Source organism: Mauremys reevesii, linkage group 8 (assembly GCF_016161935.1).
Source record: "Mauremys reevesii isolate NIE-2019 linkage group 8, ASM1616193v1, whole genome shotgun sequence".
Lineage (NCBI taxonomy): Eukaryota > Metazoa > Chordata > Testudines > Geoemydidae > Mauremys > Mauremys reevesii.
The window spans coordinates 46,534,315-46,562,199 of NC_052630.1; the positions used below are offsets into that span (position 1 = coordinate 46,534,315).

The following is a 27,885-nucleotide window of genomic DNA, read 5'->3' on the forward strand; positions in this document are numbered from 1 at the left end:
CTTTCAATTGCTCAGCTTTCACTCACTTGGATCTTGTGATGTCACCATTTCACTAGTTCTCTAGTCATTATTGACTAGAGTTTTCATTCCATCTTAGATAACATCTGAATTTATAATGTAAAAACAAGGCTGGAAAAAGAAATAATAATTAGGAAAGCCTTATAGCTGACCTTTATACTGCATAAGAAAGCTAAATGAGTCATATGCCTATTTCCCCCTCTTTTTTTCCCCTCTATCTTTGATAAGAGAGGCCAAATGATTTGTTAACGTCCACACAGTGAGTCACTGGAAAAAAATCAAGAATAGAAATTTCTTCTGACCAAGCTGATATAAACAGTTGCATCCACAACATTCACTGAGTAATGAATTAGTTCCTTATATTGTTCTTGTGTGATTTCCTGACTGAATACTGAAAAAACACTCTCTTGTATGTTCACATCAAATGCCTACTCAGAAAAGAAAAAGCCCTCGGAGCTTTCTTTCAAAGGGAAATTCTAAAATATGTTTAGGCGCGTATTAAGAAATGCAATCTCGCTAATCTTGGTTTCTGGTATTTGGTCCTTGCATATCTTCTGTGCTCATTTTGGGTCATTCTCTCTGCCTTGTTAATATCTAACTATGTCTTGGAATTGTTTGAAATTAATGTCTGTAAAGTGTTTTGAATACAAAATACTGTATAAGTACTAAGAAATTAATTATTATTTTCATTACTGAGGCAATATAATGCACTCCTTTTTTTTTTTTGTTGGTATTCTCGATGGCCCTGAAAGGGGATAGATAATGTGTTTGCACTCAGGAATAATGTGGATGTTCCTGGGCTCCGCGTTTTGCACAAGATTTTCTTTCTTTCTTTCTCATTCTGACATTTGTGTGTTTCTACTGTCTGATAAGGTAGCCAGAGAAATAAGGAAAACAGCTGGACTGATCTACACTATACAAATTTGGCTGCATTTGAACACAGTATGAATAATCAAGTTAGATGATGTTCTACTGACCACTATAACGTAGCATTTGTAGGACACATGTCTGAACATTGTGTATCCTGGTCTACGTTGACTGCTGAAGCGTAGTCAGCATTGTGTCATCTAACTCAATTGCTCACAACCATGTTCCAAGACAATACAGTTTTGTGGTTTTGTGCTGTAGACATAATCAGCATTATAAAATATCTGTTTTCAACAACACAAGGGCAGGAGAGCCTTTTGAGCCGAATATATTAACTACATATAAGAATTAAAGAACTGTTTAAAATGCTCAATGTGTAGCCATGTAAATAGGATGGAAAAGAAAAAAAAATTAGGTACCCAGGGATCATGAACTTAATTGAATGAGTTCTGATGTAGAGATATAATTGTAAATGTATTATACAAGGTATTGATAATTATTATTTACTTGCCCATTGATTTCAATGGAAGTGAAGAGCCTAAATACCGTTGAGAAACTGGGTCTTCTTTATGAGTTCAGAGTGCCCTAATGTATGCTAGTTGCTTCACAGAAGAAAGTGAAGACAGTCCTTGTCTGGAAGAGCTTATGTCTAAGTTCAGGCATGGCATGTTAAAAAAGAATCATAAACCAACAGGGGAAGAGAAAAGAGGACGAATGGACAAGGTTTGCAATAATAGGATTATACAGTTCATTGGTAAGACACTTGTTGGTGGACCTCTTAAGTTTGGAATTAAGAGTTTTTTTGGTTTCAAACTTTTGGGTTTCACAGCAGATGTCTGAGAGAAACAGGATAAAGCCACACCTGACGTGCCAATAATGGCATTTTACATCTGAACACACTGCCTCTGAGGAACTGTAGACAGGGTCTCTCAAGTTACAAGGGGTCTCTGAGAAGAATCTATGAGACAGGGCACTGAATGGAAATATGGAATTGTCACAACCAGTGTGCTCTAGTACAGGGGTAGGCAACCTAAGGCACGCGTCCTGAAGGCAGCACGTGAGCTGATTTTCAGTGGCACTCACACTGCCTGGGTCCTGGCCACCAGTCCGGAGGGGCTCTGCATTTTAATTTAATTTTAAATGACGCTTCTTAAACATTTTAAAAACCTTATTTACTTTACATACAACAATATGTTAGTTATATATTATAGATTTATAGAAAGAGACCTTCTAAAAATGTTAAAATATATTATTGGCACTCGAAATCTTAAATTAAAGTGAATAAATGAAGACTCGGCACAGCACTTCTGAAAGCTAAGAATTATCATCATGGAGCTCTGTTTTGTCCCCACTCCTCCCTATGCCTACATGACTCCCTATACCAGCATGTGGTGGGGTTAGCTTCCACCACTCATCCACGGCTGGAGGTGTGCAGAACTTAGAAAAACCCTCTTGAGAGAGCTGATAAAGTTTATAATCTTTTCTTGACATTGGTTGTCCCAATGCAGGAGAGGACCCAATCAATTTAGCCAGTTGAGAAAGTCCTTCTAAGAGAGGAAGAGCAATTCTGCTTCTAGAAGATGAACCAGAGATGTCAAATATAGGCTGGGAAGTCCCCTCCAGAGACACCAAGAGTAGCCAAGAGTCTCAGCCATTCTGTCTATTAGCTTGTGAAAAAGGACTTCTTTCACTGAACGGAAAGAAGTAGTTGAAATCCCCCTCCCATCATCTGGGAAGATTGTATCTTCTGATTCCAGAACCAGCACTTGAGTATGTTCAGCTAACATCAGTTTCTCCTCCTCTGAAAGTCTATCTAGAATGATTGTAGGGGACTGATCTCTATTCTTGTGTTTTGCAAAGGCATCCAGGATCTTTGGATCCCATGGTTCAAAGCTGTCTCGCATACCAGGTGGAGAAGGGTTCCTTATGCAAAAGGAGGTTGGGGCTCTTGAAAATGTTCTAGGGAGGGTCAGCACAGCCATCTTACCCAGGTTGGAACCTGCCACTTTGGCCAGAATTACATATTTGTATTTGAACAATAAAACTCTGAGTAATAAGAGCCCTGTGACGGGTGCACCAACCCCAAACTGGGCCAAGGGGGGCTCCCTAGCTCGACTCACAAAACCCATCACAGGCTCTCCTCATGCTATTGCCTGGCAGTGCATCTTGCTTTGTGCTGCAGAATCTGTTAATGTTCCAAGTGAGATTGCAGGTCCAATCTTGGTTCCAATCCTGATGGTAAGGTGATATTGGTGGTCTTGGTTGTAAAATAGGAAAGGGTGAGTGTACTTTGTTTGCAGAGCATGAAGGAGTCTTAGGCAGAGGAGGAAGTGGAGAGATTCAGACATCAGCCACTCTTCTTCTCTTTTCCAAAGAAGGACTGTCAGTGGAACCAGAACCAACTATCTCAAGTCCCTTCTTTACTTAAAGAAGTCAGATCCAAGCCCAGAGAAGAATGCAGATCTGGGTAATAGATTTAAACCACCACCATAATAGATTGTTGATGTGTCAATATGGAACCAGTGCTTGAAACTGAAGGTATGATATCCTTCTTTTTGGAGCTCAATCCTTTCCTGTGTTTGGATTTTGGTTCTAATTGGATCTGAAGTTATTGGATCCAACACATCCACACAATGCCTCTTGACTCTTTTAACAGAGTCCTTTTTGTTTGTCAGTTCCTTAAATGTTCATGAAGCGCATATTGCATAAGCAATATTCTTTACACCAATATTCCATATGAGGATGGACTACAAGCTATCAAGAACAGTATCCCTGATGAGGCCACGGCACACCTAGTGGCTGAGCTTTGTGACTTTGTTCTCACCCACAACCATTTCAGATTTGGGGACAACTTATACCTTCAAGTCAGCGGCACTGCTATGCGTACCCACATGGCCCCACAGTACGTTAACATTTTTATGTCTGACTTAGAACAATGCTTCCTCAGTTCTCATCCCCTAGCACTACTCCTCTACTTGTGCTACACTGATGACATCTTCATAATATGGACCCACGGGAATGAGGCCCTTGAAGAATTCCACCTAGATTTCAACAATTTCCACCCCACCATCAACCTCAGCCTGGACCAATCCACACAAGAGATCCACTTCCTGGACACTACAGTGCAAATAAGTGATGGTCACATAAACACCACCCTATACTGGAAACCTACTGACCACTATACTTACCTGCATGCCTCCAGTTTCCATCCAGGACACATCACATGATTCATTGTCTACAGCCAAGCCCTAAGATACAACCGCATTTGCTCCAATCCCTCAGACAGAGACAAACACCTACAAGATCTTTATCAAGCATTCTTAAAACTACAATACCCACCTGGGGAAGTGAGGAAACAGATTGACAGAGCGAGATGGGTACCCAGAAGTCACCTACTATGGGACAGGCCCAACAAGGAAAATAACAGAACACCACTGGCCATCACATACAGCCCACAGCTAAAACCTCTCCAGCACATGATTAATGATCTACAAGCTATCGTGGAAAATGATCCCTCACTCTCACAGACCTTGGGAGGCAGGCCAGTCTTCGCTTACAGACAGCCCCCCAACCTGAAGCAAATACTCACCATCAACTACACACCACACCACAGAAACACTAACCCAGGAACCAATCCCTGTAACAAACCTCATTGCCTACTCTGTCCCCATATCTACTCTAGCGACTCCATCAGAGAACCCAACCACATCATCAGGGACTCATTCAACTGCACATCTACTAATGTGATATATGCTATCATGTGCCAGCAATGCCCCTCTGCCATGTACATTGGCCAAACCGGACAGTCTCTACGTAAAAGAATAAATGGACACAAATTGGACATCAGGAATAGTAACACACAAAAGCCAGTAGGAGAACACTTCAATCTTCCTGGACATTCTATAACAGATTTAAAAGTAGCCATCCTTGAACAAAAAAACTTCAGAAACAGACTTCAAAGAGAAACTGCAGAACTAAAATACATTTGCAAATTTAACACCATTAATTTGGGCTTGAATAGGGATTGGGACTGGCTGGCTCACTACAAAAGCAACTTTCCCTCTCCTGGTATTGACACCCACTCATCAATTGTTGGGAGTGGACTACATCCACCCTGATTGAATTGGCCCTGTCAACACTGGTTCTCCACTTGTGAGGTAACTCCCTTCTCTTCATGTGTTGGTATAATAATGCCTGTATCTGTAATTTTCACTGCATGCATCTGAAGAAATGGAGGTTTTACCCACGAAAGCGTATGCCCAAATAAATCTGTTAGTCTTTAAGGTGCCACTGGACTCCTTATTGTTTTTGTGGATACAGACTAACACGGCTACCCCCTGGTACTTGAAGCGCATGGACATCTCTCTTATAAGCAGCAAAGAGTCTTGTGGCACCTTATAGACTAACAGACGTTTTGGAGCATGAGCTTTCGTGGGTGAATACCCACTTCGTCTCTTATGAATTGGCTCTGGATAGAGAGGCTGACACATCAAGGAGTCCCTGCGTTCAGACTTAGGATCTGATATTCTCCTTTACATGCTGGATTAAAAACATTTTCCACTTCTGGTGTCTGTGCTCTCGTGATTGGAGTGTTTTGGCCAGCAGTGTCCGCTGGAGTCATGCATGCATTCTGAGTGTTCTTGTGCCCCACACTGAGGGCATATAAGATGAAGCAAGTCAGCCACCACTCAATTCCTTCTCATTCCCTCAGGCTACAAGAGAGAGCTGTTTGTTGTCCATTCCCTGTGACCTGGTTAGTTTCTATGATTAGGTTACTTGTTTACCCATTGGCGATTAATTTTTGACAAGTTTCCAGTCTTAAATTCCCTAGATATGTACGGTCCCTCATGTGAAATCTCGACATCCATTAAAGATGGGAACACTAGCTGTCTTTTCTGTTTGGGAGAATCTCACATCTTCAGTAAATGTGTCATATATAAGTCCTTTTCCAAGAGGACCTTAAAATCAAAAGAGGCCTGTCTCCAGATGTTTCTACTCAATAGGTCTATGAGACTGGCTTCAGATTTGGTGTCATTGACCCCCCTGTACAAGACCTTCCTGTCTCCAGTAGTGCTCCAATCAGCACAGGGTCTGACAGCTTCAGAGCCCCATCAGATATGGCTCCAGCTGCTTCCTCAGGAAAGTCTGACAAAGAGCTTTCTGAGAAGCTATGTAAAATACACTGGGGAAAATTAGAGGCAGTCCCTGCAGAAGATCTTTTCTAAAAAAAAAGAATGGTTTCCCTGCACTGTTCACTGTCAAGAGACTTCATGGGCTAATGGGGCTACTGTTGAAGCTTGTAAAGATCCCTGTATCAAGGCTTTGACAGTGATGCAGCATGCCAAATCTACTGCTCCCTCTGTACCAACTCCTGCTACATCCACAGCAGCTCACTAACCCTTTCCTGGCCAGTGTGGGTTTATGTGCCCCATCACAGGACTACATAAAGATGGCTACAGGATTTAACGTGTCCCAATTTTTCATTATTTGTATGATCATAGCACACAATTAATTCTTCCTGCACTTAAAAACCCTGCTTCTGGTAGCCTGAGTTCCAGTAAGTGAAGTAATGATAGTAGACAGGCCCTTATAGGAGGCGTGTGTCCCCATCCCTTACCTCTGTGAGCCAATGGAATAGGAAAACTTCTAGATCATTTCCGAAAGGAGTAAAGTTTCCCCTGGTATTGGACTGATTTCAATATCCAATACTTCAAATATGGAAGGGAGTAAATTAATGTGTCTACCTCACAGAACTGAAAGGCCAAGGAAATCTGAATCCAATCTGGCACATCAGATCTCCCTGAGTAACCTCAAAATATACCTATATATAGAGAGAGGGTGGAAAAGGAGGAGGAACAGTCCCTCTGCTTTAATAAGCTGAAGAACATAGAACTCTGTCTATCAGATCTATGGCCCAGGCCACAGAATTAAGGGAAACCAGAACTTTTATATCCTACCTGCCGATGTGCCCTAGTGTAGGCAAACAGCATATTATGGATGTTAGTTCTTCTCCCCTTAACTTCACATGGGATTATCTACTACTATATCCAGCCTAACATGCCTATAGCTATGCTCAGCAGCTCTTGCTTTCTTGGGCGGATTGTTTTTTATTCTTTTATTTTATGTTTAATAGACAGTTTCCCTTTTCTTTTTCTGAGTTTGGTGGTATGCTCTTTGGGGACATCCTCATGGGAAGGTCTGCATGTGGAGATGGATCTGATACTTGTTTCTGAGGGTGGTGAGGCTTATGCTCATTCTAGGCTCTGCTGGTAGGGACTTCCATAATTTATGGCCCAGCCCAAAAAAATTTCAGCCGCTGACTCCTGACAGTTTCATCCTGGTCTTGAAGGATGCAAAGTTACCATGATCACAGCTGCTTTGGTAGAGAGATGGTCTCATAGGAACTGATGCTGCATCCTACTAAGGACCTTCTAGATGAGGTCCAGGACTCTGAATTGGATCTAGAATTATGATCAGTGGAGGTAGAGACACTCCAGTGTGATGGGTCGTCCACCAAAAAAAGTGTTTTCCATGCAGAAATTTTGTCACAGAATTAAGATCCCTTTTGCTACAGAGCAGATGGGGCCTAGCATGTGTCCATATTTATGCTGAAATGCAATCTTTTATTTAAAAAGATGTTAATAAGCCCCTGTCATTTTGCCAAGTGCAATTTCCTCTGCTCCTTTGTTCAACCTAGTGTGGCTGCCTAAAGGACTCCAAGGTTTCTGTCATAGGTCTTCTCCCCCACTTGGAGCTTTTGGGTTCCAAGATGGGGACCTGCATGGGCTCCTCTAAACTAAAATCCTAGTTTAGATCTGGTTTTCGCTGCCACCAGTCAGTTTTTAAGTGTCTGACACACTCCCTGTTCCCCCAAAACTTTCCCTGGGGAACACAGATTCAAACCTGAATCTCAACACAAAGGGAAACAAACCATTTCCCTTCTCCCCTCTCCTAGTGCTTAGGAGAGATACCTGATTCAAACTCCTTGAATCTCAACACAAAGGGAAACAACCCATTTCCCCCCTCCCCTCTCCTAGTGCTTAGTGTCGCAACCTGATACACAGTTGTGGCTCTGTATGGCCAATTGTCGGTCCACGGCCATCTTGTCCTGTTAAAAGGACAAGGCAGCCTCCATCTTGGACCAGGTTCTTGTTGCATAGGAAAGGGCAGAGACCTAATCCTGCCCAGCAACACTAAAGTGCTGTGTGTACTTTCCTGTTTTTTTTTCTGTTGGGACGTCTAAAGGTCAGGCTAGTGCAGTGTGCAAAGACCTGATTCTGCCCAGCAACTCCGTAGTATGCATTTTCCCGCTCTTTTTGGGCCCAGTCGTCTGGAGGTCAGGCTAGTTCTGCCTAGCAACTCCAGAGTACTGTATGCAGAGACCTAATTCTGCCCAGATACCCCAGTGTGCCGTGTGCAAATCCTGCCGGCGTGGGGGGCAACAGCTCGAAGCCTGGAGGGAGGGGGAACCAGGGACCAATCAGATGTTGACACGAGTGAGTGAGACCCTTTCTATAAAACTAGGTTTTCCCCCAAAATCTGTGTGAAGTATCCACAGTGTCAGTCCAATACAGTCCACGTGTCAGCTGAAGGACCTGATCAACCTTTCGGCCAGGGTCTCCTCCCACTATAGCTAGCTCGTGTCATGTCGTCTTCATTGTCGCCTTGGACCTGTTCCTGGCACCTCATCATGCTTCTGGTGACTGCTCTGCTGGTCAGCTGTGCCTGGAGTGCGGTATTTGTTTTCTAATTTCTGGCAGTTTGCTTATCTAGACTCCTATTTTTCCCCTCCCTAACCCAGTACCAAGTGTGTACACAGTGTTAAGGATTAAAGTATTGAGCTCATAATTGCACAATTGCCTAGGTGTATAGTTGTTCTAAGGTTTTAATAAATTGTTTATTGTAAACTGTTTTAAGTGTGTGAGTCACTGCTCTGTCTTTGTCCGGAGTGTTTGTGTCTGGGAGCTGTCTCCACCTGGGGATTAGCTGACCAAGGGGTTCCTGTCCCCGCGGTCTGTGTGAGTGGAATCTGCCCAACTGCAGCCGCACCACACTCTGGGTTTACCCTTAGTGTGAAAGCAAGGGCGGTTGAGGCAGTGGCCTGTGGGTCTCTTTCCTGTGTTGCACCGGGCACCACCCTGACGAACCCGATTCCCATCTTGTGTGATTGGTGTGTCTGCCTATCCAGTGTGGTGCAGTGAGCAGTATAGAATTGTACTGTTAATGATTTTTGGGTTGTTTATATTGCCTAACAACATCCCAGCTAAAAATTGCCTCTCTCCCTTGGCCCAAGTTGTAACTTTCCCCCAAATAAACGCAGCCACTTGGCTTTGCACCTTATTCTGGTCCTGCCTGATTTTCCTCTCCCAATATAAAGCTGATCGAACCGCAATCTATTTCGGACACTTAGGAGGGATACCTGATTCAAACTCCTTGAATCAACCAAAGAGGGATTCACTTTTCCCCCTCCCCTTCCCCTGAAAATCCAAACAAGGGAAGAAATCAATCAAGTTCTAAAAAGAAAAGATTTTATTAAAGAAAAAAAAGTACACTCTCTCTGTATTACCAGGATGCAAAAATATACAGAGTCTAGCTTAAAAGAACTGGAGAGACTTCCCCTCCCTCCTCCTCAGAATAATCAAAGTAACAGCAAACAGAAATAAAGAATTCCTTCAGCAAACACACAATTGCAAATGCAGAAATTAATTAGAAGACTAATTCGCCTTTCTAATACTCACTATACTGGATAGTAGGAAATACTCCAGGAGAACTTGGAGACATGTCTGGCCTCTCTTAGATCCAAAGAGAGCACACAGAGCAAACAAGGAACACAGACAAAGCCTTCCCTCCACAGAGATTTGAAATTATCCTGTCCCTTGATTGGTCCTCTGGTCAGGTGTTCCTCAGGTTACTGAGCTTGTTAACCCTTAACTATCTGTTTATGACAGTCTCCAATGAACATGATCCCTGGCCTCAGATTGGGTGTGGGAGTGTCTATTATTATCTGTTTGGAGGAGGCAGACTATTATCTGAGTCATACAAGGTATCACCAGGAAAGAATTCTGGACACTAGAAAAGGAGATAAACTATTTCATGCATCTGGTGCCTTGATCCAGACAGACTGGAGACTGTCTTGCACAACCAGAAAAATTCCCTTTCTCTGTGGAATTGTATTATTCACCTCCTTGCTTTTCCCCAGTTAATGCAAAGTGGGATGAGACACTGAGTGTTTCATACAACATCTCCCTCTCTGTTTCAGTAAAGATCTTAGTGAAAACTGCCAGCATCAGTTTTCCATTTTTTTCTTTTAAAAACAAAAGGAACACTTCAAAGGAATAATGTTAAAGGTTAAGCTGAAATCCACCAAACAGGAAACATCTTCAGGCTGCTGCCACTACGCCTTCCTTTCCCCCTGCTTGCACAATAACCCCTGGGAATTCCTTCTAAACGAGGACATGGACAGTCAAGCCTCCGAGTCTGAGCCTTGCTCAGTGCAAGGAAGGGTGGGGGGCATCAGGAAGCTGGTGGCTCCCTGATTCTGTGCTGGTCCAGCCCCTGGTGGAGGACTGGTTTAACAGAACTCTGCTCTGCCCAATATCTGCTCTTCCATGGTATGCCCCCGCTGCCAGGTTGGGGGTAGCTGGTGCAAGAGTAGCTTCGGCCAGGTTTATGCCACCAGATAATTCCCTTCCAGTGGGGGAATTCACTGCCAGACATTATCAGCCAAAATGTGGCCATTTTGTGCAGCTTGAGTAGTGCAAATGTAATGCCGACAGACCTTGGTTGTTGGTGGGTGGGATCTTTGCAGTTTAATGTATGAGCTAAAAGGTGCTTAGCTAACGCTATAGCAGACTCATTACTCTCTAGATGGTCTTGATGCCCCTCGAGGGGGACTACTGAGGGTATGTCTGCACTGCAGTGAAAGCCCAGGGATTGAACTCAGGCTCAACTCTTCTGTCTACACACAAATCATGCTAACCCAGGGATGGGTCCCAGGACACTATGAGGACCTGAGTCAAGCCGGGACCCAGGGTTCAAGCCTTATTGTTTTGCTGTATAGATGAAGACCTCCTGGACTCATGCTCATGGAGTCCACTTAAAGTATCCCTGAGTCCCACTGGTTGACTTCTTTTGTCCTCTGGACAGTCAAGTTTTCCCAAACTCCACCATGAACAAAAGGCTAGAGTGGCCACATTTTAGGAGGGCACTAGGAAGCTGGGATATGGGTGGTTGAACTCAGGCCCACATAATATAGTGTGAATGCTGGAGATCCAGGTTGGGAACTAGGGTTCAACAATTCCTAACCTGGTATTACAAATAAGTGTAGGGGATCAAGTCCTAGGTTAACAAACCCAGGGTCTGCTAACTTAAGTTCTACTAACTCTGGGTTTACCCTGCAGCATAGACAGACCCTGAGTCTACATGTAGCTTTATCATCACAGCTTTTCCTAGCTGCATGAGTATATTAAATACAAATTTGTATTTTTCCATAATTTCCCCCACTAGATCCAACAAGTTGTGCATGGAACTGCAGGCAAGTTAAAATGTGTACAGCTAATTTTTGCCAGTCACCGAAGACCCATTTTCTTCTTTGACTAGTAACTGTAATAGTAAGCAGTCGCCTTTGTAATGGGCACTGATGAGATGCAGGCACCCCAGTTCTTTTAATTCCCCTGATTACATCTTTTCAAAACTTCATATTGAGGAATTTTTGCCTGTACAGTTTTTCAGAAATCACAGGTAACACATCTTCCCTATCAATTTCCTTTCAAGTCCTATATGTTCTGAACTACATGCAAATCTGAGAACTGGTGTAATTGCCTCTGCATGGGGAGGCACAAATTCTGAGGACTCATCTGCACGAAATAGGGAAGAGTTAGAAGTGATTTGATGGAAAAGCTAATAATAATCCACTGTGAGCCATACACAGAAAAAAATGGCCGGGGTTACGAAAAGATGCAGTTTATTCAGCCAAAGCAAACAGCCTGATAGGGGTTTTTGTATGCCACAGGGATATTTTTCCTGGCAAAGCTGCAGACAAGTGGTCTGGCCTACCACTCTGCAGGAAAGATATTTTAAACTAATAAGTCTACACCTTCCTGGATTTTCCGCCCCCCTGCTTGTAAACCCACCAACAATAGTGTTGTTTTGATAAAATTTTCCACTAGGCAGCTTCACAGCTTCTAGCACAAAAGAGGAGGTTTGAGTATATGGACCTGCCAAGTAGGAAGCTCATAAAAAATGTTAGAAAAAAATATAAATGATTTTTAAAATTTCCTCACTGACTTCAAAGAGTATTGAAGCTCTTCTCACTGGGTGTGTGTCTTTGTATACATAATAATAAATGATCAGAAAGGTCATACTTAAACTCATCATTCTTATTAATTTGTATTATAATACCACTTAGAGATCCCAGATGAGCTCGGAACCCCATTACACTAGGAACTATACACACACAGTGAGAGACAGTTCCTGGCCTGAAGAGCTTACAATTTAAATAGACAAGGCAGGGAAAGGCTGGGAGAAAGGAAGGATGATTATTCCAATTTATAGATGGGGAACTGGGGCACAGACCCTGATCCAGCACTAATTGAGGTCAATGGGAAGATTCCCATTGATTTCAATGGAACTGATCAAGACCTAAGTGACTTGACCAAAGTCACACAGGAAGTCGGTAGCAGGGCCAGAAACTGAACTCAGATGTCCTGAGTCCTAGCCCAGTGCCTTGTAATGCTTGTGGAAAGCTCTGATTGTTAAGTGCACATTGTGTACAAGAAATATCTTGTCACCCAATAATTTTGCTTTGGTCATTGAAAGAATTAGATGAGGACTGGGATCAGCACAGTCAATATTCTCTGTTGGATCTTTTCTCTATCAAAGTCAAAGATTGAGCATTGTGGCCAGTTATTGAATCATGGCTATTTCTTAAACATTTCACTGATTCTGCTGTAACGCAAGGCTATCTATCTATCTCCAATGCATTTACCACCATCACACCCAAGGCTGGGATTTTATAAGGTTCTTAACGAGTTAGATGCCCAACTCTCATTGCTGTTTCAAGGGCACATTTTACAAGTAGTATTGCTCACAAAGTAATTAATGGATTAACTTGTCAATCCTTGGAAAATTCATTCTGTACTCAAAGAGTAACCGGGGTATGTTTGAGGAGGACACACTGCACTATTCATCCATAACAAAGAATTTGTGATCCACCTATTTTAATTGCAAAATTCAACTAAGCTTTAACTTTAGAGTTGTTAAGATATCCTCATAAGGAACATCTCTTTAATATATTTACAATGTATGACTCCCAGGAGAGTGTGAGGATGATGTGGGTGAAATGCTGAGTAAATTTCTGTATATTTCAGAAATATAATCATTGGCTAAAATTTTCCAAGTTTCCTAGGAAATTTAGACACATAATTCCCATTGAAATTAACAGGAGTTTTGCATCTAAATCCACTAGCTGGCTTTGAATATCTCCGCCATTCACGTTAAAAGCATCTAGAAATGTAATAGAGATGGAGAATGGTTTTTTAGTGAAGTACCACTTCCATCTATTTTGGTTCCCATTCCAAGCCCGTCACCATGGTATCTGAGCATCTAGGGGAGTCAGTAAATGATATGTTTCTTTCTTACATTTCTGGAAGACACAGCACAACTTTACTACTGTATGGAAGGTGGGGGGAACAACCTAAAGCTCACTATAGTCAAACAAAACAAGCACAACCATGAAAACAGAAAAGCTGTAAGGAATCAGTTCACCCACATTCTAAGATTAATTGAGTGTGAATTTTTATTTTCTCTTGAAATCCTGGAATTGTGCATTAATCTGAATTAAAAATCTATGGTGTTGGTTTGGGTCTGGGAGAGGAAGGCATATGGGTGTGTATTTGTGAGTTTTGGCATCATGGATATACTTTTTCCTGGGGAATTTTTCACTTTCTTACTAGGAGATATCCTCTTAGCTACGTCACTGGAATTTCTAGGAAGTAGGAGCTGATAGAATAAAAAGGCTGTGAGCTGAAGGCAAAGGGCACACTGTGACTGGCAGCTCTCCACTGCATCTTAGCATAAGAATCACCACAGTGACTTAGCAAAGGAAAACAGTCGCTGAAGACACATCTTTACCAGGCTGCTACGTAGCACCAGGCATCACAGCCACAATCTGTAAGTATAATAGCCTTTCAAGTAATTTTGTTATATTTCATATCCATGCTTGGCAGAATTCAATTTTTATTTTTGTAAAATTTTGATGAATAAAAAGTTTAGTTTATTTTTAAGCATTTTTAAGATTTTTTTAGTGATTTAAATTTTCACACTTGTGCAAAATTATGTCTTTTAAGCATTTTTTTTCAATTTAAATTTTCACAGTTGTGGGAAATTATGGGGTGTCAGAAAGTGTGTGTGTGTGTCTGTGTGGGTCGGACAATAATTATTTCATGACAGTAGACACTGAGATTCTAAAAGTTAAAGCTTTATAACAGTTAAAACACAAACTGTCAATATCTTGTGTGTCAATATACAAAATAAAGATCTTTAAATCAAACTCTAAGAAGTTCTCAAGCAGCATTTTTCTTACTTGAAATCAAGGTTTATCGACTTTTACTGATAAAAATCAAATCCTTCCAAAGGTATTCATATCTGAGCTGAGCTCATTGTCAGTGATCTCAGCTCAGAGCTGTCAGATTCAGTCAGATCTGAAGTAACGCTACACAAATGTCCTGTGCAAGTTACTTTAATTTCCAGTCTGCCTCACCATTAAGATCTGCTTTAGACAATACACTAGCCCAGTGAAGAGACTTGCTGTTTAACCCCATAAAGTGATTTGTGAAATAGCATATAGGAAGGATGCTATAGACAATAACGTTGTATGATATTATTGTATTGCAATAAGTTAATGTCAGCGCTTAAACCATGCGCTGTAATCCTGCATGTTTGTTTTTTGCAGCCATTTCTTCAAAGAGCAAAGTGAAGAGAAGTTCCCCAGAAACATGATTGGCCTGTGGTTCCTCTCTGTTCTCACTTACGGTAAGTGAGTGTGTATCTGAGTGGAAAACAAGTTAGACTGGAAGTAACAGCACTGCTGTTTTCTCGCAGCTTCCTTCTAAAGTAAATGGGGGTGCAGTAGCTGGGTTAAGTTTTAGGGTACATTTGCCCAGAAAGCATTAGATGCCATGGCATGCTTCCTCTCTCAACTGCCAAAGCCAAAAGTGGCCCCTATGTGGGGCTGTGCAGCATACCCACCCAGTGCGGGCAATGACTGCACACATCCTCGACAAGCTGGAGACCCTACATTTGATATTGACATGTCTGATTGGGAGACTATGGTAACTTTGTATAAAGCAAATGCAGCCACTACCAACACAGGCTCAAATACCTGCACATATGCAATATCCACTGAGATCTAGATATAGTCTTCTTTAGAAAAAAGCAATCAGGTCTAGGTTGCTGTAGAAGTTATATCCAAAACGTAGCATGCAGGTGGGATCCCAAATTCAAAAGTGTTATTTCTGTTAGCTCTTGGAAGAGCATTTTGACACTGACATCTTGTGTGTTTGGGCTAAATTTCCATGCTGTTTTCACTCCTCTCTCTCTCTCTCTGTAACATTCTGGGATTTTTCTGTATTTTTAAATATCTCTGTGCTATATACTGCAGTTCTAGCTGCTGAAGCTCTTTTTCTGATCAGTTCTCTCAAAGAGATAGATTCTAATTCTTCCTGGAAATGTTTTTCAGAAAGCAGAATATAAAGAGATAAAATGGCCTTTGATAAAAGAACAGGAAGCGCAGATAAAAGAATACCAACTTCTCTGTATCTTCTCTTTCTAGGACTTATGGTGCTTGAGGAGGGCAATTGCTGGACATACCACTATTCAGAAAAAAGCATGACCTATAAGCTTGCGGAGGAATGGTGTAGGAAACACTATACAAATATGGTTGCCATTCAGAATAAGGAGGAAATTGTCCATCTGAATGCATTTCTACCCTTCAATCCAACTTATTACTGGATTGGAATCAGAAAGATTGATAATGAGTGGACCTGGGTTGGAACAAGAAAACGGCTGACTGAAGAGGCTAAAAACTGGGCTGAGGGTGAACCAAACAACAAAAAGAATGATGAGGACTGTGTTGAAATCTACATCAAAAGAGGGAAGGATGCAGGCAAATGGAATGATGAAAGATGCAGCAAACAGAAGGTTGCCTTGTGCTACGCAGGTACAGAATGCAATGAATCCCAAAGAGCCTATTTGAGAATAAGAACATGGATGTTTATTAGCTAACCTATATGTATATACACATTAAACATTGTTACTATAGGCTTAACTTTAAGCATGTGAGTGGTCCACTGAGGGCTACTCGCTTGCTTAAAACGAATAATGCAGAACTTAGAGCCTTTATTAAATCATGTAAAAGTCTATTGTTCTTTTTGTGATTTAACTTTTGATATTGAGTCATTTTCCAGCCACAGCAATACTTTGGTGAGTGGCTAGGTTCAATTGTCTTGGTTTCTGAAATGCTGTGATGCAAAACCAATGTAATTTCAAATGGCATAACCTTCACCCTCTGTTTACTTTGCAAAGTATTTATTATCCAGAGTGTGTTTTCTCCTGGATAAGTAAAGCACTGCAATGGCTCTAAACAAATTAACTAGTGAAGGGGATAGATTGTTTTATAACCATGCTGAATTTCCTTCTAGCTTCCTGTAACCAGTCTTCCTGCAGTGGCCATGGTGAATGCCTGGAGACCATTAACAATCATACCTGCCTCTGTGATGCTGGATTCTATGGGCCTGAATGCCAGCATGGTAAGATTATATCTTAATGCCTTCCAAACAGGAACATGTGCATGTTAGCTAGTTTTCAGTAGGTCTGGCTAGTTTGATTATTTCATTTGCTGTTGAGAAAATGGTACTGACTGTAGGCCTGCTTGTGTCCCCTTGTAGTTGTGACTTGTGACCAACTAAAAGAACCCGATCAAGGGACGCTGGAGTGCAGCCATCCACTGCAGAACTACAGCTACAACTCATCCTGTGAGGTTCAGTGTGCAGAAGGCTATGAATCAACTGGGTTTGAACCAGTTTGGTGTACCTCTTCCGGAAACTGGTCTGCACCCACTCCAGCATGTAGAGGTAAATTCTCAAGGAGCTGTAGGCCAGATCTCAACTGGCATAAATCCTTATGGTGCTGTTGACTTCAATACAGCTTTGCCCCTTTACAGCAATGGAGGCTTTGGCCCACTATTTTAAAATTAAATTCTTAAAGGGAATTGGGTTTCAGGTTGACAGAAGAAGAAGTACAGTTCAGGGAGGGGCATTGCCTTCACCCTGCCCTAGATAGCTCTACACCATCTCTGCCCCTGTCACTTAGCCTGCAGGGAGATAGCTTCGCTCTCTAACACCCAGCTCCCGCCAATGTATATTCCGTTACCACGCAGAAGAAAAGTTTTTCCCTTAGATGCTCCAAACTAAGCTCCCTACCATTCCATGTGATTTGCAGTTGTGCAGTGTGATGGCTTAAAGGCTCCAGCTCATGGCTCCATGACGTGTTCTCCTGCCTCTGGGAACTTTCTGTGGAATTCAACCTGTGAGTTTACCTGTGAAGAAGGGTTTGTGTTGAAGGGATCAGACAGGCTGCAGTGCGGCGCTTCTGGAGAGTGGGATGGACAGCAGCCGGAATGCGAAGGTACCTACGATTAAGCAATTCCTATCAAGTGCTTCGAGTGCAGAAGCTTTGCAAAGCCAATCAGCTAGATACAGGGATAATATAAGCTCTTGATTTTCACGTAGCACCTTTTTTCAGAAAGGCTGAACTCTAAGGTGCTTGAGAGAAAGATCACTGAAAGATCATTTTTTTCAGATCTGAAATGCAGATTGATTTGGAGTGGGGTCTGATGCACATCTGTCAGTACCAGAAATGGGGCATAGTTTCGAACCTTTTTTAGAGACACTTTATACAAGTGCATAGTACATGGATGATAAATGCACACTGTTGATGTTAATCAAATAAATAATAAATTAAAGTAAGTGTTGTAGAGTGAAGAGAACTTGTATAAAATTTGTAAGTTGATACAGATACACTGGACTATTATAGTGTAAATATATGGGAATGAAAGTTACATGATACTAGTGAAATATATCTAAGGTTGGTGAAAAATGTTATGTTAATATATTATTTGAGAAACGGTCTGTGATCTTGTCTTTAAACACTAATGCACAATGCATGTGCACCAGGGGGCAAAGTTTTAAGTGGCAAGTGCATCCTTAGTAGTGGCATATTGTGACTTGGGTGCTCAGCTGCACAACATTAACGTCCTGTAGCTAGAGATTTTTTGGTATGGAATTTCCTAAGGCTGGGTTGTTTTTCAAAGAAAAAATACCCCTAAAAACAGGAACACCTGCACGTTATAGGATTTCAAAGCTCTGTTGACTTGCCAAAATTTGCCAGTCCAACATGGAAATTCAATAGTTTGGCCAGATCCCACCAGAATGTCCTGTAGCACACACTTTACAAGGACTGTAACAGAAAGCCCTTCTCCTGAGAGACTTAGCAGCTGCACAGCTGAGGAGATGCATTGCAAGAGCCCTCCCTCAAGCCTTTCTCATCCCTTTCCTTCAGCCCAAGTCAAAATAAAGCCTCCTGGAGCATTAAAGGTTCTCTCTCCTTCAAGATGGCCATTTCCATGCCACATTTAAACTTGCTACCCACAGTCCTCCACTGTAGAGCTGCTAGAAAAAAAAATGGCAAGAAATCTTTTATAAAAGTATGTTTTCCCCTCATGCTGGAAAAACAGCTGAACCATTTCTGCTCCTGTTTTCCAAAATAAGCTACATTTTTGAGCAGAGACCAACCCTGGAACATGGCTGCTCTACAAGTTAAACTTTCTGAGAATTATGAGCAATTCTAACCATGCAGTTAGGAAGCCAATGTTTATGCAGCCTGAACAATACAGTGCATTGCTCCTCACCCTACAATAATTGGGTATCTTACCGGGCCAGGAAGCACCATGAATCCATAGCCAGTAGAGAGGTGATCATACTAGAACCAATGACTGCATCCAGCAGAGCACGCTCCTGAGGAAAGAATAGAGAAGGCACTTATGAACAGATTGCAGTTCTACTCTCTACTTTTAATCCACTTACTAGTGTGACACATAATTAGACTAAGAAGGCGGGTGAGGTAATATCTTATATTGGACTGACTTCTGTTGGTGGGAGAGACAAGCCATGCAGAGCTCTTCTTCAGGTCAAGCTTGTCTCTCTCACCAACAGAAGTTGATCCAATACAAGATATTACCTCACCCACCTTGTCTCTCTAATATCCTGGGACTGACATGGCTACAGCCACACTGCATATAGAATTAGACTTGTCAGTTTGTGCAGTTAAAATGCCTAGGAGCAAACTGGCTTTAATATTGCATGTTCAGTTATAAAGGCAAGCAAGCAACACTAGGTTTATTTTTAACATTGACCATGTGTGAGAATTTACTACAGCTGGTTGAAAAATTTCAAATTTCAAAAATGTTTAATGAAAAAATAGGGTTAATTTTTTTGCTAGAATTTTGGATCAAAAAGGGGGACAAATTTTTCATGAAAATGTTATCCTTTTTTGGGGGCAGATCTAAACTTAACTTAAGACCAAATGCTATCCTTATTCAGTACTTAGGGAGGCAAAACATCTGATTGCCTCAGCAGGAGTTTACTCTGAGTGAGGAATTCAGGCGTCAGTCCTAATTTTTTGTCTGAAAAGATTTTTTTTGTATTATAGAAACATACACACACAAGGCTATGCCTTCCTGGACTTATTCATACTTTGCATTTATATAGTGTCCTTTATTCTGTCTACCTGTATATACTGTCCCAAACATAGGGGAATTTGATAAGATCTCAAAGCACTATAAAAACATTAATGACTTAAGCCTCAGAACCCGCCTGCAAAGGTAGATAACTACTTATTTCCCTTTTATGGCACAGGATTGAACTGGATCACTAAAATACAGTGGTAGACTAGCAGGCCACTGCTCTGATCACTAGATAACACTTCCTCATTTACGTGCACTGTGAATGAGTAAAACACTGACAAACTTAATACCCTTGGCTCATGGGATTGTAAATGGCCCCAAACTGGAGGTGGAGAACCGAGAGACTTTCAGCCTATGTTACAGTAGTTGTGATGTCCTGTCCTCTAGGAGATAAAATCTGCAGCTGGAATTTCTCAGTCTCAGGGAGGTGACCATCTTCAGAACTTGTATTAAAAGAAAATACTAAACAGCTTTTTTAAAGAAGCTGGATTTTTGTGCTCCTGTGGCTTTACAAACGGGTTCCTAATACATCGGAGGTCTCCAACCATGTTTATACAGTTGTGCAGCAAATATCATTGACCAAAAACATCTGCAGTCTTACCTGCCTTGTATGTGCCTTCTGAAGTAAAGCGAAACCAATTCATGCCTGGACACATCACCTTTGGAGCTCGGTTTGTGAGGAAAGGGACACTTTTTGAAAAGGTTAAAATCCACCAGAAGGAAACAGCTGAAAAGGTGATCATGGCTAAACCAAAAACCAACCTACCAGCTGAGGAAAGTGTGATGGGGGTGTGGATGCAATGAAGGCACACAAGTGGACACAGAGGTGGTGATACAGGGTGACAGGAACCTCAGCTTGTCCATCATCCATCACTCCCGGCAAACAAACACTCACCAGAGCACTGCTGGAAACCGAGAAAAAGGGCTGAGAACAAAGAGAGCCTGCAGAACAATGAAAGAGTGAGGTTACTGCTGTCCACACCTCGCACCCCAAGAACAAACATCTGAGCTAGGGGAACTCCTTCTTGTCTCCTGTTGGCAGCTGTGGCAATAACACCAATATTTTTACAGTAACAGATTTACAACTCTGATTAACTTTCTGTTTATAAACTCAGGTGATTAGCAGAGGCTTTTGGGGCTGTAACAGGGAACACTGGTCCTTTACAATTAGAGGGGGCCAGGAGATCCTGTTCCAGGGACATTGAAATAAACAGAGGCCCTGGAAATGGCCTTGTAGCAAGAAGAGAGGAAGCGATCCTGGGGAATTAGTAGTTGGTTAGGAAAAATCCAGTCACTGTCCCTTTAAGGGCCAGGATGAGAAGCCCTGTAGTATATGATTGGGCATTCTCCCCTCTCCCGTAACTGATCGGGGGAAGATCTCCAAAGGAGCACAGTATATATATGACTTTCACTCTCTCAGAACAGAGAGTGAGCTGACAGGGAGATGGAAGCCAGAGCCAGGAGACTGAGCTCCTGCTCAGAAGGACAGGATTGGCAACTCCATGAACAACAGTCTGGGGTAGAATAAGAGCTCTGCATAAAGCAAAAGAGCAGGAAGTGAGCATGAACTTTTGTGTTGCTGTAGTTAACTTTATTCTGGGGACACTGAGAATTACTGTGAACTGCTTTCATCTACTCACACAACCCCAGTTGGTGGGTGGGTGGAGGCATCCTGAGAAAGACTGTGGGGAGTTCCTAAAGGGACCCAGGGGGAGCACAGAGTCAGGGCACTGCTGAGGTACCTCTGGCCATAAGGGGGCGCTCGGTAAATGGCATGCCTGCTACAGGGAAATAAACAAACATGCTGACAGAGGTTTTTCTTTGTGATTAAAGCTCCACTGAGATATATGATCTTATCTAGATTGAAGGTACCTTCTAATGGGCATTGTTTAAATGAATTTTCACGCGTGTACAGATTCCAATCATTTAAATACCTGCAGGTTTTAGGACCATAATGTACGTACATGTAATATGCTGGGGCACCCTTAGGGGGTAAGGTGGAATATTTAGACTGTCCCTTACCCATTTTCCACTTACACACAGAGAGGGTGTCCTGTCCGTGCCAGCGGCTCAAAAACCAAGGAGATGATCAGACTGTCAGTAGCCCACACGGAAGGGAAAGGGGAGGGAAGATGGGTTCACACACCCCTAGACCCAGGCAGCTTCCTCGCCGGACTATGCCAGGCTGAGTCAGCCCACCGTGGGTAGGATCTCCTAAAGATCCACTAGTTACCGGGCTAACCCGGTAACAGCCACTCACACTGGTGTACACACACACACACACCAAGGCCTCTTTTTCTTCCTTTTTCTTTTTTTTAACCCTTTTTCAACCTTTTTATCTTTTTTTTTTTTTTTTTTTTAACCATGATGCATCTTTACCTGGTCCGGACCAATACCATGAGGCGGTATGACAACCCCTCTTGAGGCGGTAAAAACCCCTCAGCACCGGTGCATTCTAATGCATTTACCTATGCATTACCTTATGCATTACCTTATGCATTTCCTTGGCCAACTCAGCAGTTCCCAGTACTGCTATAAACTAACCTTATTGGGGCCTCTCCCCAATACCACTTTGCATCTGATCCTGCTGCACAGTCAATAAGTTCAGATGGCGTGAGCCCAACAGAGAGACAGACATCCTCAGGGACAGTCCTCCTCCGATACCCCAATAGAGATTTCAAAAGGTCTCATACCTCTCATGTGGCGCCATGGGGTTCGAAAGGGAATGATCCGTAGTAGTTGTCTGTGGGTCCGTGGGCGTTGCCATCCCGGACGAGCCCCCAAATTGTCGAAGAAAAACTCAGTTCTCGCTTTTTTGTTTGGATGCAGCAAAATTAAATACTTTATTATTTCTCCAGTAATTACCATGGAGGGAGAGAGTGCCATAGGACACAGGGTCCTGGACAGGTCTCTCAACTGGTAAACAATTACATCAAGCCTTTATACCATTATTTCAGACGATTTCTAGCAATAATACAGACAGTAAAAAGCAACAAATACATTTTGTTTATACATAAGCTTTTCTGCTATCTCACTAGAAAAACAAGACTGCAAGACTGCACATTGCAAGGTCGTAATAACTTTCACACAATTCACTCTGTCTTACATTATCTTGCTTCCTCACGTCACCAGGGTCACAGTTAACCTAACTCATGCTAACTAACATTCATTAAGATCTCTTCAAAACCTTGTTAATTATTTACTGGCTTCCACAAGGGAAAGGTGACCAATTTTGGAGATAAAAACAAATTCAACCCGAGGACCCTCTATCCTTGCATGAGCCCAAAGGCCATCCCTTCCCTCAACTGACCAGTGCATCTCTGCTTTGTACTGTCTACCCTGGAGGAATTACATCACATCCACCAGCACATCTGCCCACGGATCAGACAGTGCGCCCTCAGAGCCTGCTAATGCTACTAATTTGCTAGCTTGAAGGCCCTCTTGCACCTGAACCCCCATGTCTGCCTGTGCAGCTTGACTGCTCTAGGCAAAAATTACCTGGGAACCTCTTCTGAGAACTGGCTTCCTGTGGTCCAGAGAGCCTGCACATCCTCAGGCTGAGAGGGAAGCTTATCCATTACGGCAACCAGAAGATGACACTGCGGCAGATGTAACTCAGGAGAAAGATCTGCAGGGAATGTTTTTATTTTTTTTTAAATGTGAAGTACATTTGCATTTGTAGGGCACATTTTTGATGGAACCAAAACTAAGCTAGGGCGAGTGATTAACAATAGAAGACTGAGTGAAAAGTACATTGATGCTGCTAATGAAGCTCAAAAGTCACTCAGAGATGGAGCTGGTTGGAAAATGGAGGGGAGGTGGAGTCCTAGAGAAAATTTCATGTTTTCAGCAAAAAATAACTAATCATAACATTTTATCCAAAAAACAAAGAATTTTGATTCAGAAATGTTACTGTAGTGCCTCACGCTCCCATTCTCCTTTATGGCTCTGTGGTCAGACTACATTTCCCATGATGCACTATACTCTCCCCTCTTGATGAGAGCTTCAGTGTGCATCAGGGAAGATGAAGGCTAGCTGGGGTAGCCCAGTATAGCACACAGAGTAGGACAGGAGCTTGAGAAACCTGAACTACGACTCCCAGGATGCACTCTGCCAGCATTTCAGAGATATTTTATTTTCTGGTTGAAATAGTTTGCATGTTTTCAGGCAAACCCAATTTTTTGATTAAAAAAATTTCCATAGAAAAGACATTTTTGGAGAGGGGTCAAAAACCCAATTTTTCCATCAAAAAACAGTTTTGGCAGAAAATTTCCAGCCAGCCCACATTTGCATCGAGTTTTGTGTCAGAAGGGCATCTTAACTAAAAATAGGATTTGTTCAATATAATAAATCAGTGTTTTAATGCAATTTTCCCAGTGCAGGCAGAATAACAGTCACAGAGTTAAAGAACCTTTTATGTTGTTTTATGAGCTGTGCATTGTTCACCCCACCTAATGCTGTAATTGGCTGAAGATCCTTTGGTACCTCAAAGTATTACTTAGGATCCATTATTAAAACTACTCCACAGAAATAAGATACTAACATTATGACATATGCAGAAGTGTTGTATAGCGAGTGAAGCACAAAAAGTCAAGACATCTTGTTCTATTCCTGAGAGATGGCACAACTGTACTATTAAACAAAGGCAGTAATATTTTAAACCTACCTAATTTTTCACTTAATACCTGCTCCACAAAAGGCCTGAAGGGAAGAAGCTGCTGAATGAGAGGGTCCAGTGCCACCAGAAAAACCCTGGCTATTTCATCTCGATGGGCCTCTGAAATCACCGGAGCATACAGACTAGGAGGAAATTTGCTTGGGGGAAAAAAATACAGAGCTACTCATTAGCACTGCATTTCAAAGAAGAATGAAGAAACAAAAATGTGAGTTACTATTATTGTGGAGTAACAGATCTATCGATACGAGCAAAGGGAAGCATAATTTTCATATCTAACAATATTTTTAAAATGGTAAGCATGTGTCTATATTCTGCCTTTAAACCAACTACTGAAGGCCTATATTTATTTAACCACAGTAAGAAAAACTCTCCAATCTGCTTCTGCTGAAAAGTGGTAAAAGTGCACACAAAGAGGAATTTACTCAATAGGTGCACGAGCGGAAAACTTCAAAGGGAAACATTTGTAGGTTCAATTTGTTCCAGATGATGAGAGTACCAACATACTGGCCTGCAGGTTAGAGATAACAGGTTAACGACATTTTGCTTTGCAGGAAATGAAAACTTAGGGGGAAAAAGTGAAAAACAAAATATTAAAAAGAGATTGAGACCAAAAAAAAAGAGAAAACAGAATGAGATTAAGCAGCAGAGAAGGAGACGGCATCAAGTGAAAACCTACTTGTCACATTCTGGGTTGCAGTCCAGACCAGTGGGGAGTTCTGTCACCACCTGCCCTGCAAATGTGGGTGCCTCACAATGCTTTGCTGCTGTAGCTCCCAACCTGGGCCGCTCACAAACAGCAGGCAGGTCACCTCCTGAGTATCTGCGTGTAGCTGCAGTCCTGGTCCAGCAACTCTGACACCAGCAGCTTGTCAGCAAACACCAGCCACATACTGGCTTCCAGCAGTACTTGGTTACTACTTGCAGTGACCCCAACACACTCGCAGTCCTGGACTGTCCCCAAAATGTGTGTTCTGCACTGTCCAGCCTCTCCTGGGCAGTTCAGATATTATCCAACAGTTTGCTACTTTAACTGGAGTTACCCAAACAGTTCAGTTTACAGACAACACTGGATTACGTTTGGTTAAAAAAATAAAAAGTTTATCTATCTACAGAGAGAGAGATTTTAAGTGAATACAAGTATAAGTATTAAAGTCAGAAATGGTTACAAGAGAAATACAGATACAATGCTTTCTAGTAGCTAAAACTAAACTAGTCTTGGTTCAAGGTAAAATCCTTATCCCAAGTTCCCAGCATCAGGGCTGACCAAATTCTCAGGTCACGATGCCCTCACCAAGTCAAAGGGCTGGTTCCTTTGTCTTCTTAGGTGAAAGAGAGAGACAGGAAGAGAAAGAAAGATATCCCTGGGGTGTTTTTGCCCCTCATCTTTATAGTCCAGTCACCCTTTGAGATGCATTTTCCGGAGGGCTACCTCTAGATAAAGTTCCTTCCCACTGTGAGGACAGAGACATGGCATCTCGTGGTGAAAGAGGTTCCATGTCGTTGCTTGCTAAAACGCAGAGCAGGTCTACACTTAAAGCACTGCACCAGTGCAGCTGCGCCACTATAGCGCTTTGGTGATGACGCTACTACGCCAACGGGAGAGCTTCTCCCGGCGGCACAGTTAATCCACCTCCACAAAAGGCGGTATCTATGTCGACAGGACAAACTCTCCCATCGACATGGCTCTGTCTACACTGGTGTATAACTAACTGCATCGCTCCGGGGTGTGGATTTTTCACATCTCCGAGTGATGTAGTTATACCAATGTAAATTCATAGTGCAGACCTTGCCGCAGATCAGTCTGTTCCTGCCTCCCATTCACTGCCAAATGGCCACTTGATGGGTTCTTTGCCAGTCAACTTTGATGACACCAGGCTAGAGGTGTTAGCTTGTCCGTTGTCTCTAAGGAACAGGTTACCTCCTTCCCAGATTTGTCTGGTAAAAACATTTCAGTCATAATTTCAGCTTATGTTCACTACTTTACATATTATGTTGCTACACACATTTCACCATGATATTTTGCACAAAGATTATTACAATTGTGTGTAGGGCGTGAATGCAAAGGTGCATTCGGTCACTCTACTAGTCTAAGAACAGGTCTACGCTACAGACCTGTATCGGGATAACTACGTCTCTCAGGGGTGCGAAAAATCTACACCCTGAGCAACAGTTATACCAATCTAACCCCCCCATGCAGACAGCACTATGTTGACAGGAGAACTTCTCCCATCAACATAGCTACTGCCTCTCGGGGAGGCGGATTAACTGAACCAACCGGAGAAGCTGTCCTGTCAGTGTAAGAGCATTTTCACTTAAGTGCTGCAGCTGCACCAATGCAGCATTTTAAGTGTAGGCCTGCCTAAGAGGTAGGCCTAAAGTGTTTTGGGGTGGCGTTTTGTTTTGGTTTTTTTAAGTTTTGAATTTCTATCTCCCAAGAAAGAACAGGTTTAAATGGCATCTCCCTGAGTGATTTTTTTTTTATAATGGTAGATGTTGAATTTTATTTCCACACTGAAATTGGCGTGGGTGTGGCAGTTTTCTGTGTTTCGGTTAAAACTTTTATGTATAGAAAGTAAGAGTTGCAAAGACATGTTTTTCAAAACTACAATGGCATAAAGGTGTAGGAAGTATAGGAAGGACTTTAGGGCTATTCGACACAGGGCCATCTACCAGCATAATTATACCAGCATAATTCCCCACGTGGACACTTATTCCCCCACCCCATGTCTGTCTGCTCGGATTAGATTGTAAACTCTTCTGGGTGGGAACTGTCTACTACTCGGTGTTTGTACAGTGTGTAGCACGATTGGGCCCAATTCTTGGCTGGCCCTTAGGCATTACCATACTAAACATGGTTAATAACTATAGCGGTATAATTGTACCAGTAAATTTCCCCATGCAGACAAGCCCTTAGATACTATACAGATGAGCATTATAGAAACAGATTACGAAGAGACTATGTAAAAATGGCACCTTCTTAGGAGCTCAGTTTTTAACACTTTCATTCCTGTAAGCCCTGCCAAATCAGCCCATGCAGAAGAGAGAACGCATCATCAACAACAATGATTAACGAAGAACGTGATCTTGCAATGAAATGTGCACAAGTGTCCATCTGCACCCAACTCACTGAAGGATCTGGGCTTAAATTCCAAGTCCAGCATCAAAATGTGCCCTCAATTACATGATAATCGGTTGCGCCGGGGCTCAACCCTCCTGTCGGCAGGAGGGGAGCCACACCGACTCGCTCCTTGTCTCCTCTAGCTGGCTGAGCGACAGGAAACAGTATTAGAACGCTCAGGCCCTTCGGTACAGGGGCTGAGCGGCAGTGCAGAACAATAAGCTCAGGCCCTTGGCTGCAGGGATTGAGCAGCAAATAGTCACGAAGCTCCAGCCCTGTGAAGCAGGGGTGAGCAGCAAAAAGCCAATGAGCTCAGGCCCTCTGAAGCAGGGGTGAGCAGCAAAAAGCCAATGAGCTCAGGCCCTCTGAAGCAGGGGTGAGCAGCAATTAGTCAATGAGCTCAGG

The 27,885-nt window shown here is 42.5% G+C and overlaps 3 protein-coding genes across 5 annotated transcripts in view; 1 reads left to right on the forward strand and 2 right to left on the reverse strand.

Annotated features, from left to right (window-relative positions):
* Positions 1-23,312, reverse strand: LOC120370659 (uncharacterized protein C1orf112-like). 2 transcript variants are annotated; one of them, XM_039485703.1, is made up of 4 exons: positions 23,183-23,312; positions 20,451-20,626; positions 18,874-18,956; positions 1-129 (listed from the first exon to the last, which is right to left on the reverse strand). In XM_039485703.1, exons 1-4 carry the CDS (start codon positions 23,232-23,234, stop codon positions 111-113), a joined length of 330 nt encoding a protein of 109 aa, XP_039341637.1. In that variant the 5' UTR covers positions 23,235-23,312; the 3' UTR covers positions 1-110. The 2 variants fall into 2 exon arrangements, with proteins under 2 accessions (XP_039341637.1, XP_039341638.1); XM_039485704.1 differs by lacking the exon at positions 1-129 and adding an exon at positions 17,365-17,479.
* Positions 8,337-27,459, forward strand: LOC120370656 (E-selectin-like). 2 transcript variants are annotated; one of them, XM_039485699.1, is made up of 8 exons: positions 8,337-8,620; positions 13,839-14,055; positions 14,837-14,916; positions 15,716-16,102; positions 16,584-16,691; positions 16,830-17,015; positions 17,383-17,568; positions 27,377-27,459. In XM_039485699.1, the coding sequence occupies exons 3-8, from the start codon at positions 14,880-14,882 to the stop codon at positions 27,430-27,432; spliced, it is 960 nt and encodes a 319-aa protein (XP_039341633.1). In that variant the 5' UTR covers positions 8,337-8,620; positions 13,839-14,055; positions 14,837-14,879; the 3' UTR covers positions 27,433-27,459. The 2 variants fall into 2 exon arrangements, with proteins under 2 accessions (XP_039341633.1, XP_039341634.1); XM_039485700.1 differs by lacking the exon at positions 27,377-27,459 and adding an exon at positions 19,857-19,997.
* LOC120370657 (uncharacterized protein C1orf112-like) overlaps positions 23,219-27,885 on the reverse strand; it is a 17,534-nt gene continuing 12,867 nt past the window's right edge. Inside the window, exons 7-8 of the mRNA XM_039485701.1 lie at positions 24,351-24,499; positions 23,219-23,312 (exon numbers count right to left, since the gene is read on the reverse strand). Of these exons, the coding sequence (XP_039341635.1) occupies positions 24,468-24,499 (32 nt within the window). The 3' untranslated portion in view covers positions 23,219-23,312; positions 24,351-24,467. The remainder of the gene's footprint in view (positions 23,313-24,350; positions 24,500-27,885) is intronic.